At 41.4% G+C, this 12,606-nt stretch overlaps 1 protein-coding gene across 2 annotated transcripts in view; it reads left to right on the forward strand.

The window, feature by feature from the left end:
* The first annotated feature begins 300 nt into the window (after nt 1-300).
* Nucleotides 301-12,606, forward strand: part of LOC149171396 (S-adenosyl-L-methionine-dependent methyltransferases superfamily protein) — a 113,721-nt gene continuing 101,415 nt past the window's right edge. The window contains exon 1 of one of the 2 annotated variants that reach the window (XM_089424076.1): nt 301-745. In XM_089424076.1, coding sequence (XP_089280202.1) covers nt 437-745 — 309 coding nt within the window. In that variant the 5' untranslated portion in view covers nt 301-436. The remainder of the gene's footprint in view (nt 746-12,606) is intronic. The other variant, XM_089424077.1, reaches the window with a different exon arrangement.

Genomic DNA, 12,606 nt, shown 5'->3' on the forward strand with positions numbered 1-12,606 from the left:
AAGACTTAAGTCTATTTATTTGTTTAAAAATGCAATTTTTTTTTTGAAATTTGCACCTAAAGAAATTTGATTCTGATGACCTTTAACTAGATCAATAATTAAAATAAATCTATACTTAACCTAATTCTAATTATAAGAAAAATCCTACTCCCCAATTATAATTATAAGAAAAATTTCATACTACCACATTACAATTTAAATTTAAGGACCAAGATTAACCATTTCTAACCATTACTCTTCTTTTAAAATATCAACTCTATAAAATGTGTGGATATATAAAATTATCCTGGTTAACTCCAAATTAATAAGAGAAATATCATATTGCATAATTACTGGCAAGTTCAGTCCTTTTAAATCTGTATGAGTTTGGCAGAAGTCCAGGGTTTAAACGAATGGTTTAATTGAATCTATCCCTATTCCTTCAATCTATCTTGTCATGGAAATTCATAGCACGGGGACAGCGGACATAGACCGGAAGAAGAGTAATAAGAAGAAGAGGCGAAGAAGAGCCAAAAGCAATGCTGATCCTTCCCAGGAAACGTCCCAACACAGAGGAGAACACACTGCTCAAAATTCCAAAAGGAAAAGGAGAAAATCCGGAGATGGGGGTTGTTTCCCCCAAAAAGAGTTTAATTGCTCTGCTAAAACAACAGCGTCCACAGAAAAGCAGATTCAGAATGGGATGCATGCTGAACACACAAAACCAAAGCAATCTGTTTCAAAATCTAGCAGCCTCCTTGACAAGGTAAGTAGCCCGCGACGGAACAATTTGGCAGTGTTTTTAAATATGAAAATGGACCTTGAAATCTATATGTGACAATTTGTGCTTCGACATGGGGTTTTACACTAGATTTTGTTAACAAGCAGATTATTGGTCCGATTCCCGTGCTATAATATTTATAATATTTCTTGTACAATTCTAGGTCACATAGGCAGTTGTTTGTTGGACTGGCTTTACACTCGTTTTTATTAGCAAGCAGATTAGGGGTCCAATTCTTGTGCTGTAATGTTTCTTGTACAATTCTAGACCATTGTTGGTTGGACTGGCTTTACATGGCTTATGTTAATAAGCAGATTCCTGTGCAGTAATGTTTCTTGTACAATTCCAGGTCACATAGACAATTGTTTGTTGAACTGGGTGAGGGTCTAATCATGTGGGGGGATTGACCTAGTTGTTAAAGGAGGTCCGTGCTTGGTGATGGGCGATTCAATTTATGCGCCAGCAAACTGCTCAATTTTGAAGTTCTCTGGTCCTATATAAAATTACTCAAAGAAAATTAAAGGCCATATCCATATGTGTGTGTATTTATGTATGAATTTCTTTTTCTTCCTTTAACCGAGAAGAAAGTAGGTAATCTGTTTTATTGATTTAAAAAGGAGATTACATCGAGCACTTAAGTAATTGTCACCAACATCCATAAAAGAAGGCCAAACAGTAAACCTCGAGCCCTTCAGTAGCTGTCATCAACATCTCTAAAAGAAGGGCAGAGAACAAGACTCTGTCAGAAAGTCTGAGGCATATATCACAAGGGTCCAAGGCCAGAAGCCTTTGAATATCTATTATCAACAAACCAAAATGCAGATCAATCAGTACAGACCAGAGGAGATGAAAGATGTAACACCATCCACAGTCGACGAGATATGGAGCATAGTTACCAAATGTGGCTGTATTGACAATTTTTTTCCCAATAACTCTGGTTGAATTATTTGGTTCAAATTGTGTAAAATCTGGTTTCCATGATCTTTGAGCATTGAAATCGAACAAGGGAATGAAACTATTAATTCAATGATAAAATTGCTATGCTCCTTCATCATGTCTAGATTGCTGTCCACAAAGGCCAATTACTGTTGGAAGTTGTATCTATTGGGATGTGTTTGGGAGGCTGTGGAAGCCCAAAGGCCTAACAAATTCAAACTTCAATATGTACACTTCTGAGAATCATCTATCTAGTATCATCTATAGGTCAATCATCTGGCAGAATGCGAGTAGGAATTTCATCAAAATACCCTGTGACAACCACTTTAAAGCCATTATCTGTGGCCTTTACAACTAATCAATTTTGCCAAAATTCCACTATTTTGATAACGTGAGTAATGTGGTAAAGAAAATTGGATCTAAGACTTGGAACGTGAAGGACATCTCCAAAGTCCAAACTTGATGTTGTTGATGATGGCATCACCATGTCTTGAAACAAGTGAAGGCTTCAAAATCAACCTTCCATTCCTACAAAGAAGAGTAGGACTGGTGTATGGAGTGCACAACTAGATGTGCAATGTGCATTGTAAGATGAGTCCCTCAGATTCAATAACACCAAGAGAAAGCCTTTATAATGGCCTCATATTTTTGCCTTTGATAGGCCTAAAAAAGAGAGGTGCCAATGTTTTCTAGGAAGAAAAAATTTGGAGTGCGCTACCTCTTGCCATAGAATAAAGAAGGAAGAGAACGCTAGGCTTGAAGAAGTGTTTAAACCTTAGGGAGCACCCTAGGAAACCCTAAAAAGAGCTGATTGGGTTTAAACTTCCAAAAACAGTAGATAAAGAGATGATCCCAAAACCCTAGTCCACAATGTACAAATGCCTCAAGCGATGTCACTAGCCAAAAATGTTTAGATTAATTGTTGAATTAAGTGAGTCACGAAGGATGTTTTAAACGTAGCAAACCTTAGAAAAAGATGATTAAAAAACCCTAATTTTGTTGCAAAGAAGCTTTAAGCAATGCCATTAGCCAAAACCCTTTAGATCAATTGTTGAATTAGTGAGGTTCACACTTACTCTGGTTCCATATTGAGATTCACAAGAAATATTGAGAGGATTGAATGAAATAACAACAACCCAATTTTCCAATAAAGAGAAAAGCAAACCAACACCAGGGTAATGCAACACTTGAAGATAGATCAATGAGAAGGAGCACAACTCTAGAGAGAGAGAGTGAACCCACAACAAGTGCACTATAGTAAAAAATAAATTAGTGCACAATAAAAAGTGCCACACTTGGTAGGTGTCCCTGGACAGATCACTTTTATAAGAATGAATGGATGGTCACAAGATATGAATCACAAAATAGAATTGGATTTATATGTATAGACACAAACACACACACAACTCAAGAGGTAAGGCACTTTACATGAGAGTGTTAAATTTTTGTTAAACCTAGCACTTGGTAAATCATTAACCTAACAAATTGCAGATCTACTGAATAATTTACATGACTAAGTTCTTAACATTTAGCGGAAGCAAAAATAAAATAACCAATCTCATAAAATGACACAAAAAGTCTGCTCAATAAAAGTTTTTCATTAACAACCCAAACTTTCTTGGGCTCCCATCTTGGGCTAATGGCCTAATTGAGGAATTACATATGACCTTGGATCTGAACTCGTTGATCAACCCTCCTTGGTTGATCCGGATCTCCTTGTTGCCCGTCCTTGAACCCAACACAGTGACACACTCATTGAGAAGCCTCTTTCAATATTTTGCTGTTGTATTGTGTGTCTTTTCCGTCTCCCTAACCTTGCTTTTATAACTTTACATTGAGCTAAATCCCTAACCCTAACCCTAATCTCTAAAGTGATTAATGGCTAAGATTAGATCTCACCTCACTTGAGATCAACGACTAAGATTAAAACATAGTCATGAAAGTAATTTGCTTTATTTTTCCTAAGTTTCTTTAGCTCAATTAAACAACATAACAATTATGTGCTTTTCCTAAGTTAGTCTTACGCTAAGTTACATTAGCAACTTGCTCACACTTGAGCAAGTGTTCTAAGGAGATCTTGGGCGACTTCTTCACGCCTAGACACTTAGGCCTATGCTCAGGTACTTGCTCGAGCTACAAACATCAACACTATTAGTGAGGGGGGTTTGGCTTCGATCATGGACCTGCATCAGATGCCATGGCTGCTCCCTCTAATCTGGAAGACTTCCTTGCCATTATCGTCGAAGATTTGCTCCTTACGAACTTGTTCCTAGAAGCCTCTTTCTCCTGAACATTTTGTAAGGTCATCTTATACCGGAGGCCTTCTTGACAAATTTGGAGGAATGTGTTGTCTGCTCCTTCCCACTTGAAACTGAAGGATGACTCCCTCTGAACTGCTCAACCTTGAGAACTACTTGCTCCTTGTTCTTTGTCACTACTCTGCCTCCAAGAAAACTTTTGCGCTTTCAAAGTCTCCTCTTGGATAAAGTCATCCCAAAGCATTTCAAAGTCAAGAAAGTTTTCTCAAGTCATGGTAAAAGATGTCCATTCAGGATTCTCGGGAGTGGGAGGCTTCTAGGAGTAGGGAAGAAGGGTCCTTGTCTGTTAAATTGGCAACTAGCGCCAAACTCCATGTGGGTCATCTTATTTATGGCAGCTGATATTTTTTTTGGATTCCTCTCATCGAGAGGCGTAGGATTGATCTAAAGATCATCTGATTCCGATAAGTATTCATGGAGATATGAATTTATTTGTGTTAGGGGACAATTCGTCAAGGTCGGCCAGCAACTAAATAACACCCACATGTGCTCAACGTTTTAGTATAAAAAGAGGTGACTTGATAGTCATTTCTACACACACTTCACTCTTGATTTCTCTCCACTTGTTCTGGGTTTTAGTGGAAGAGAAATCTAAGAGAGGAAGCCCTAAACGCAGAAGGTAAGGAGCCCTAGTATGAGCCCTAGACGCAGTCAAGAAGGAGGGCTACTCGCTGCCCTGGTCTCTAGAAGTCCTAGACGCAGTAGGGAAGGAGCCTTAGCATGATCTAGCCGCAGTCCTAGATAATCTATGCATGACCTAGAAGTGATGCCCTAACTCCTAATGCAATGATGGAGGAGAGGCCTAAGTGCTGTCCTAAAGGAGATTCTGGGACAGCGTGATATAGAGGAGATTAAGGAGGCCAAGCCGTGGATGTTTTGAGGTCTGTTCTCTTGTAACAGGCCGAGTAAAGGGACCTTGCTAGGCCGCAGCTAAGGCAGCATTCCAGCGAGGAAAAGAAGGCAGTGTGGAGCCTTCTAGGATCAGTTTTGAAGGCTGGTTGCTACAGCAAGAAGGTTGAATGTGTTTAAGGCTAAACGCAGGTCTGTTGGGCAGCAAACAAGGTAATGAACTCTATTTTGAAGAGGGCTGTAGGTGACAGCAAGGATTGTGGTATGCCGCAGTCCTGACCACTTCAAAACAGGGACAACATGGAAGTGTTTGGGGCTGTACAGTGCCCAGAACAACAACACGAATGGAGAGAAGCCTTATTAGCATAGGCTGCAGTTCATAAGGGCAATTCTGGGCCAAGATTTGAGGACAATTAGGGACTGTTGTGTGCCCTAACCAGTCCCAGAAATTACAGCTGTAATAAAGTGACAAACAACAACGTTTGTATGGTGACATGGCAGCAAAGAGGACAGCAGCTATGACATGGCAGCAAAGGCACAATAGGACAGCAGCTATGACATGGCAGCAAAGGCACAATAGGGCAGCATCTATGACATGGCAGCAAAGGCTACAATGGGAACGCAACAAAAGCATGGTGCTGCAAACTCATTAGGACAGCAGCAAGGTACATCATGCCAAATGGGATAGCTAGGCAATGGTGCTTAGTATAGCATGCCAAATGGGACAGCTAGGCAATGGTGCTTAGTACAACAAGCAAACGGGACAGCAAGTACATAGTGCAGCAAGGTGCAACAATAGTACTTGGGACAACAATGATACTTGGTGCAGCAAGTACATGGTACAGTCATGATTGGTGAAGCATGATGAGATGCAGCATAGTGATGATGGGAGCAGCATGGTGCAGCACGGTGAGGTGCAACATGATGATGAGGAGTAGCAAGGCGATGGAGTCACCTTGGAGAATCAGTTGAAGCAGCATGTCTTCAATTGAGTTCAGCTACCTTATGTATCATCTTCTTAGAGATGATCTATGCTCTTATTTAGATAAGTCAAAATGTTGACTTCTGTTGTATATGGACTATCTCTCTCTCTCTCTCTGCTGAACTATTGAAGAACATATAAGAAGAATTGATCAAGGGTTTCCCCACATTGGGGTTTGTCCCTGGCTAGCGCCACATCTTGTGTCCTCTTGTCTTGGCTTGTCTTCTGCGATCTATGTTAATGTTCTATTTGCAATTTACTTTAATGCTGATGTGATTGCTAATCTAGAAAAGATATTGAACTAACTGTGAAAATTGAAATAAATTGCTCTAAGCATAGAACATACTTAAAATTAACATTGTCATACAACATGAATTGCTTATGTATCATATGGAGCAGCTATGGTAGCAGATCAAGGGTGGAAATGTGTTCTAGGTTTGAAGGCAAAGGCACTTCCAGGTGGCGTTGTGAGAATACATCCCTCACTGAGAGCGAGTGTTGATGTTTTGGGTACCCTCGGTAGTATTCTCATGTGTGGGGCAAGTGGGCTAAGTGATGGGGCTTTGTGTAGAAAATCCACAAAATTCTGCAATTGCTAATATGAAAAATTTGTTGGCTTAGGTGGGCTGGACCTAGGTTCAAAGTGTGCTGCACACCAACAAAACCCTCAACCACTGGCCGTCTCGGCAAAAACATGCAAGTAGATCACAGTCTCACCCGAACTGATTATGGGAGGTTGCAGAACCAGGTTCATGCAGGCTGAGGGATATTGTGCCGTGGCACCATTGTACTCTTTTATGCTTTAATTCTTATAAACAACTTCGCATCAATAACAAAGTACTTCACACTTATAGATTACTTCGCATAATTACATTCATCACTAAACATGTCATAAACATTCATAAACTGTGCAATATTGAAATAAAGTGCAGATAATAAGCAAATAAACACTTGAGACACAAATTTACCGTGGTTCATCCCAATGTGGGACTACGTCCACAAGAACTGTTGCTTATAATATGAATTTGGTACAACAAACAGTTCTTCCCTACGCACACAGCTGTAGGGTGTTTGCACACTAAGCTACAGACGCTCTGTGCACCCAGTCTGTCGTAGACCCAGGGCTCCGCTCACACAACTGCGGAGCCTCGCCCGTCCTCCAAAATACAGACCACAAAAGTATCACATAAACATAGATTTGATCCAACACATCATTATTAGCCTTCCTTTTTTATTTATTCATCCTTATATATACTATTACATGAGGGATTTACATTGTTTCATTACCATGGACCCGATACCATGGTTTCCGAAATACAAGGGGCTATGGCCCAAAACCAACAACTTTACAATATTTTAATGCTTTTACAAAAAGGAAGGGGCTTTGCCGCGAAGCCTCGATGCTGCACCATCTTCGTTGTGCTCCACTGCTCTACTGCGCGGTTCACTTCGTACTTCGCGACATCCTTTCTACTGCATGATTCTACAAAACTTGGATTTATTCCCAAAATTTGCCGAAAATCTGGCCAAGTTGGGCTGTGCGCCCAACAGGGTCCCAACACTCACATGTGACTCGTCCTGAGTCACTCAGTTGCTGTGCCCCGAATCTTTGTTGTGATGCTCATGTAGGCGACATTATATTGCTGAAGTATTTCTGCTACCTGCTTCTCCTCTCAACGCACTTCTTCCAGTAATGCCTCTGTTGTTGGTCCGACAATCTTCTGCAACACTTCTTTCTCCCTCTGTCGTAGCTCCTTGAGCCTATCGTCTAATGCCTGTGAAAACTGGAGGGCCTCATCCTGCCATGATGAGTCCTCTTTGTCTTCAGTGATTCTGGCGAGCCTCTACGAGACAGGTAAGGTCTTCGCAATTGCCCGAAGTTCTTCCAACTGCTTCTACTTCATCTGGAGCTCCTCTTCAATCCTCTAAATGTTTGGATCCTCCTGCAGTGAGGTCCAAATCTGCATAGTTTCATCTAGTAGTTTGCCACAGTCCGCCACTGTGTCGGAGATGCCTTTCAGTGCAGATTTTAGATCCGTTTCCCTTTGCTCACATACTTCTGCTGGTGTGACTGACTGTAGCCTCATTTGCAGCTCAGGAGTATTCACTTCGTACTCGAACTTCATTTCTGCTAGCTTATTCTTTGAGTCCCTTATTGCGAGGTCAAGCTTCGCAGCCTTCTCTGCTAGTGACTCTTCTTGGCGGACCTTTACGTTCGGAACTGTACTACAAGTTTTTGTGATGACTTCCTCTAGCTGCTTCTGGCGTGCTCCATCCCTTTCCTTAATCAGCTGATCGAGCTCCTTCTTCAGCGAAGCTCTTTCCTTCTCCACCTGAATATTTAACAATGAAGTGCGCTGTTCTCGCTCTTGCAGTTCAACTGTTATACCTTGGTGGAACTCGTGCAATATTTGAGTTGGCAGTGTGGTGATGTTCATATTGACACAGTCCCACCCATTTGCTCGCTTTTTGTCATCGGTTCACTCAAACTGTAATGCTCTAGCTGGTATCTGCAGAATCCTTAACCCAAATGTTGTTTCTATCCGTTGCTCTGGCTGCAGTCGTTGACCTGTTGGTTCAGGTTGTCTGGCTCTGTGGTAGTGCCTTTAACTCTGCAATACCTTGCTGAACATTTGCCAAGAGTGCTCTATAGCGATTATCAATCCTGTCCCATGTTTCTGCTGTTACTTCTTGGACTTTGTCTCCAATTTCGTCGATGTCCCCATCAGTAAGGACAAGTGGTATTGCGCCCTTAGATTTGTCCGCCTTTTGCTTCTTCCTTGCACTCACCATAGGCGCTGTAGGTACCCTCTTCTTGATGATGAACGATGATTCCTCTGTTGCCTCTTCGTCGTTGAGAGGGTCCTGGGTACCTTGTTCCTGCTCTGGCTCTATCTCTTCTGTGCCTTTTCCTTTGTCCTTTCCACTTGGACCTGCATCTTGTGCAACGTCCTTCTCTGCTTCAATGTCTTCTATGGTTCGAGTCATCGACTTTGCTGTATTATCTCGAGAAGGTCATCCTTGGTGACCAAATATGGTAGAGGATGCCATGTATCCATTAGATCCTTCCGAGCTTTTACATATACCCTATGAAAGTCTGCCTTAAATTCTGCTATATTTCGATACTGATCATACAAACTTGGTGACAGCCTGGGATGCTGGTTCACCACCATGTGCAAGTCCATGTCCAATAGTACAAAGAAGATCTTGTTCTCTTGTGCGTGCGATGGCTCCTTGGTATGCCAGAGTGAGGCATATCGTGTGGCTTCGCATACATCTACTTCAATTGGAGGAAACTGTGAGTCCTTCGGCTCCTTCCATGCTAACAACGCGATGATCAAGATTAACCATGCATAGTGAAATGTCTTACCCTCTTCTTGTGCTTCTCAACAGTCCTCCAAAAATTCCCTGCATAAATATCCGGCCCAGTTGAACTGAACCCCATTGTTGCACTGCGCGGCTAAGGAAACCACGATCGCGGGGACTTTGTTTGCTCTACACTTCCTCATTATTTTTCTGGCTAAGATGTGTGCGGTGAAGCGCACCCCTTGGTCACTGATGGAGTTAATATCATAACCTCGCGACTTTTTGATTAGCCCGTACTTGTCCTTCATGGTTTGTGCCACTACCTTGTCTTGGTTTTTGCTGACAAACTCTTCGGCGGGGTCCTTTCCTTGGTAGGGCAATCCAGTAATCCTTCGTATCAACATTTCATCAATCAAGATCCTCTTCCCCAGCCAGAGGCATCCGTCATGCACTAATACCAGCAATTGTCGAACACAGGTTATGTTAGACGTGCTTCTACTGAAGTGTGGCACGTTTAACATGTTCAACAAGCCTGATCTCTGCAATCCCTGAGCCCACTGGTGTGGCTCCAACCTTGTAACTCTGCTCTCTGGATAGTATACCTGCTGTAGGTACTTGCTCGACTTGAACTGTGGATACTTACTTCGGTCATTGAAGTCCCAATCCTCCATCTTTAATTGCGGAATTTTTCCCAGTAATTCTCCTTCAAATGGCACTTTTTCGGGTAGCAGCAGTGTGAAAGTGCCGAATTTTGTGTCTTTGGGATCTTTAACCGGCTTGGCACTCGGTTTCCTTGGTGGAAAATATGGTGGTAGCACAGAGGGAATTTCTGCACCCTTTGTCTCCATCTGGTGCATTTCGGCTTCCTCCTCGCTGTCATGGATTTGTTCTGGTTCTTTCTGCTGCACTGGTTTCTTCGCCTTCTGCATAAGTTTCTTATCCTGCTTGGTCTTTGTCTGCTGCTCTTTCACTACCTTCTTTCTCAGGATTTCCTTAGCTCTACTCCAGAGGCTTCAACTGGTCTCTTTTCTTGTCTTCTTTGTGGCTGTTCTTCCATGATTACTTGTTTTCGTGGCAACCTTGTGCGCGTTGGGGCCACAAGTACACTTGATGCTGCAGATTTACCAGTCTGGGCTTCCATGATGCCTGCTAGCCCTTTCTCTGCAAACTCTCTAGCAATCTCTTCGAAACTTCTCTCAGACATACAACAACACACTTGTCTCACACTTGGTTGTAAATTCTCAAACTGAATTCTCCAGATAGCAAAGTGTAAAATGTGGAGCAGGACATGGCTTTATAGCAAATTTGAATTTCGAACCCCATGATTAGCTTAGATCTTGCTCATTCAATGCATATATGGCGCTAGATCCGGCCAGCTGTGCTTCATAAATGTGTTTCTCCTGTGCCTTTTAACGACAACTTTTTCCTTCCAACGGTCATATTTCCGGTAAACTTCGACGAACCTTCCCTTGTGGCACAGCAATCCTTCCTTCGTCGCGGTTCTTTTGGACTTCGACATACTCTTGAATATCGCGCAATAATATTCCTTTGGTGAAGTTCCCTTCTGCAGAGTAGTTTATAGTCCAATGCCCACTTTCAACTGTAGGTGGCACTAAGACTCTTCTCCTTTCGTCCTGTAGTGTATGCTGAAGGGGCCATTCTTGTGGTTAAGAACTGAATAATATCAGCCAAGTGGTCATCTGCTACTCTGATCGAAAACCACTACGCATCAGGAAGATTATCCTCTATATTTGTTGGTTCTTCTCCTGTTTCTATCCTCGATAAATGATCGGGTCCAACATTTAGTCTTCCTGGCTTAACAATAACTTCAAAGTCATATTCCTGAAATAGTAATAGCCACTTGCAAATTTTTCCTCCTAAAATAGACTTGTTTACTAAATATTTTAGTGTTAGGTGATCTGTGAACATCTTGAAGTGTGATCCCAAAAAATAATGTCTGAACTTCTGTAATGCATATACCATAGCTAGACCTTCCCTTTCTGTAGTTGTATAGTTCTTCTCTACTTTAGACAATTTCCTACTTGCAAAAGCTATGGGGTGATCTATTTCTCTTGCGCCAATACCACTCCTAAAGCTATGCATGAAGCATCCACATGAACATGAAATTCCTTATTCCATTATGGAAAAACCAAGATAGGCACAATTATCATCTTTTCTTTTAGTATGTTGAGGCTCTTTTGACACTCTTCGTTCCATAGGAATGTTACATCTTTCTTCAACAGTTTTTCCATCGGTGCAGTGATCTGCGCATATCCTTTGATAAATTTTCTGTAATATCCTGTATGTCCCAGTGTGGTGCGAAGCTACCTCACTGTCTTCGGTGGAGGTAAATTCACAATAATAGCAATCTTCGCAGGATCCACCATCAATCCTTGCTTGCAAACAATGTGTCCCAGTAGTATACCAAAAGGTACACTTCTTGATATTTAGAGAAATCTGATACTGTCTGCATGTGTTGAGCATCAGTCTTAAGCTTGAAACATGTTTCTTCAATAACCCAAACACTGTCCAATCATCGAAGTATACTTCCAAAAACTTGTGAATATACTCTTTGAAAGCTGTGACCACTACTCTTGAAAATATGGCAAGGGCATTCTTCAACCCAAAAGGCATCACTGTATACTGATATGAACCCCATTCTGTAGCGAAGGTGGTCTTATGTCGATCCTCTGGTGCAATTATAATCTGATGGTATCCTGAAAATCCATCTATAAATGAATATGCTTCCTCACCTCCTACATTGTCCAATACTTCATCAGTGAAAGGAGTAGGGAATGGATCATGTAAACATGCATCATTTAACTTCCTTAAATCAACACAAATCCTGATTTCACCTTGTGTTTTCTTTTCTTGTACTACCATAGGGCTTACCCACTCTAATTCTTCCATAGGTTCAATGATTCCAGCTGCTATCATTTTCTCAAGTTCTTTCTTCACTTTTTCTTTGTATTTTGGATTCAGTCTATAAGGCTTTTGCTTAACTGGCTTCACATCAGGCTTCAAAGGAATCTTCATAACTCCCAAGTCCCCTACTATGCCTTTCATATCTGAGAACTTAGTGGGGAATAACTCCTGGTATTCATGCAAAGATTTTTCACTTTGCTCGCTGTTTCTTCATCCCAATGATCTCCTATGGTTTCAAACTTTGGGTCATCTTTTGACCCTATATTCACCTTCTTTGTCTTTAATGGCTTTGTTATATCAGACATTTCTATCTCAGGTCCATTCACTTCGCGGTAACCTTCATATTCTACTATGTCAATATTGCGAGGGTCTTCATCTTCTTCTGCAACGATGTTGTAGCATTCTAGTACATTCTATAGCTACACAGCCCAATCAGGCTACCAAGTGAGTGGAATTTCATTCTCAAAAATCTTCTTTTTAACTATCTGAAGGGCTAAATCTATATATGGACAATTATCTTGAAAGCTAAA

This window comes from Pinus tabuliformis, chromosome 4_2 (genome assembly GCF_031772625.1).
Source record: "Pinus tabuliformis cultivar Carrire ecotype Pingquan chromosome 4_2, CPIR1, whole genome shotgun sequence".
Classification (NCBI taxonomy): Eukaryota; Viridiplantae; Streptophyta; class Pinopsida; order Pinales; family Pinaceae; genus Pinus; species Pinus tabuliformis.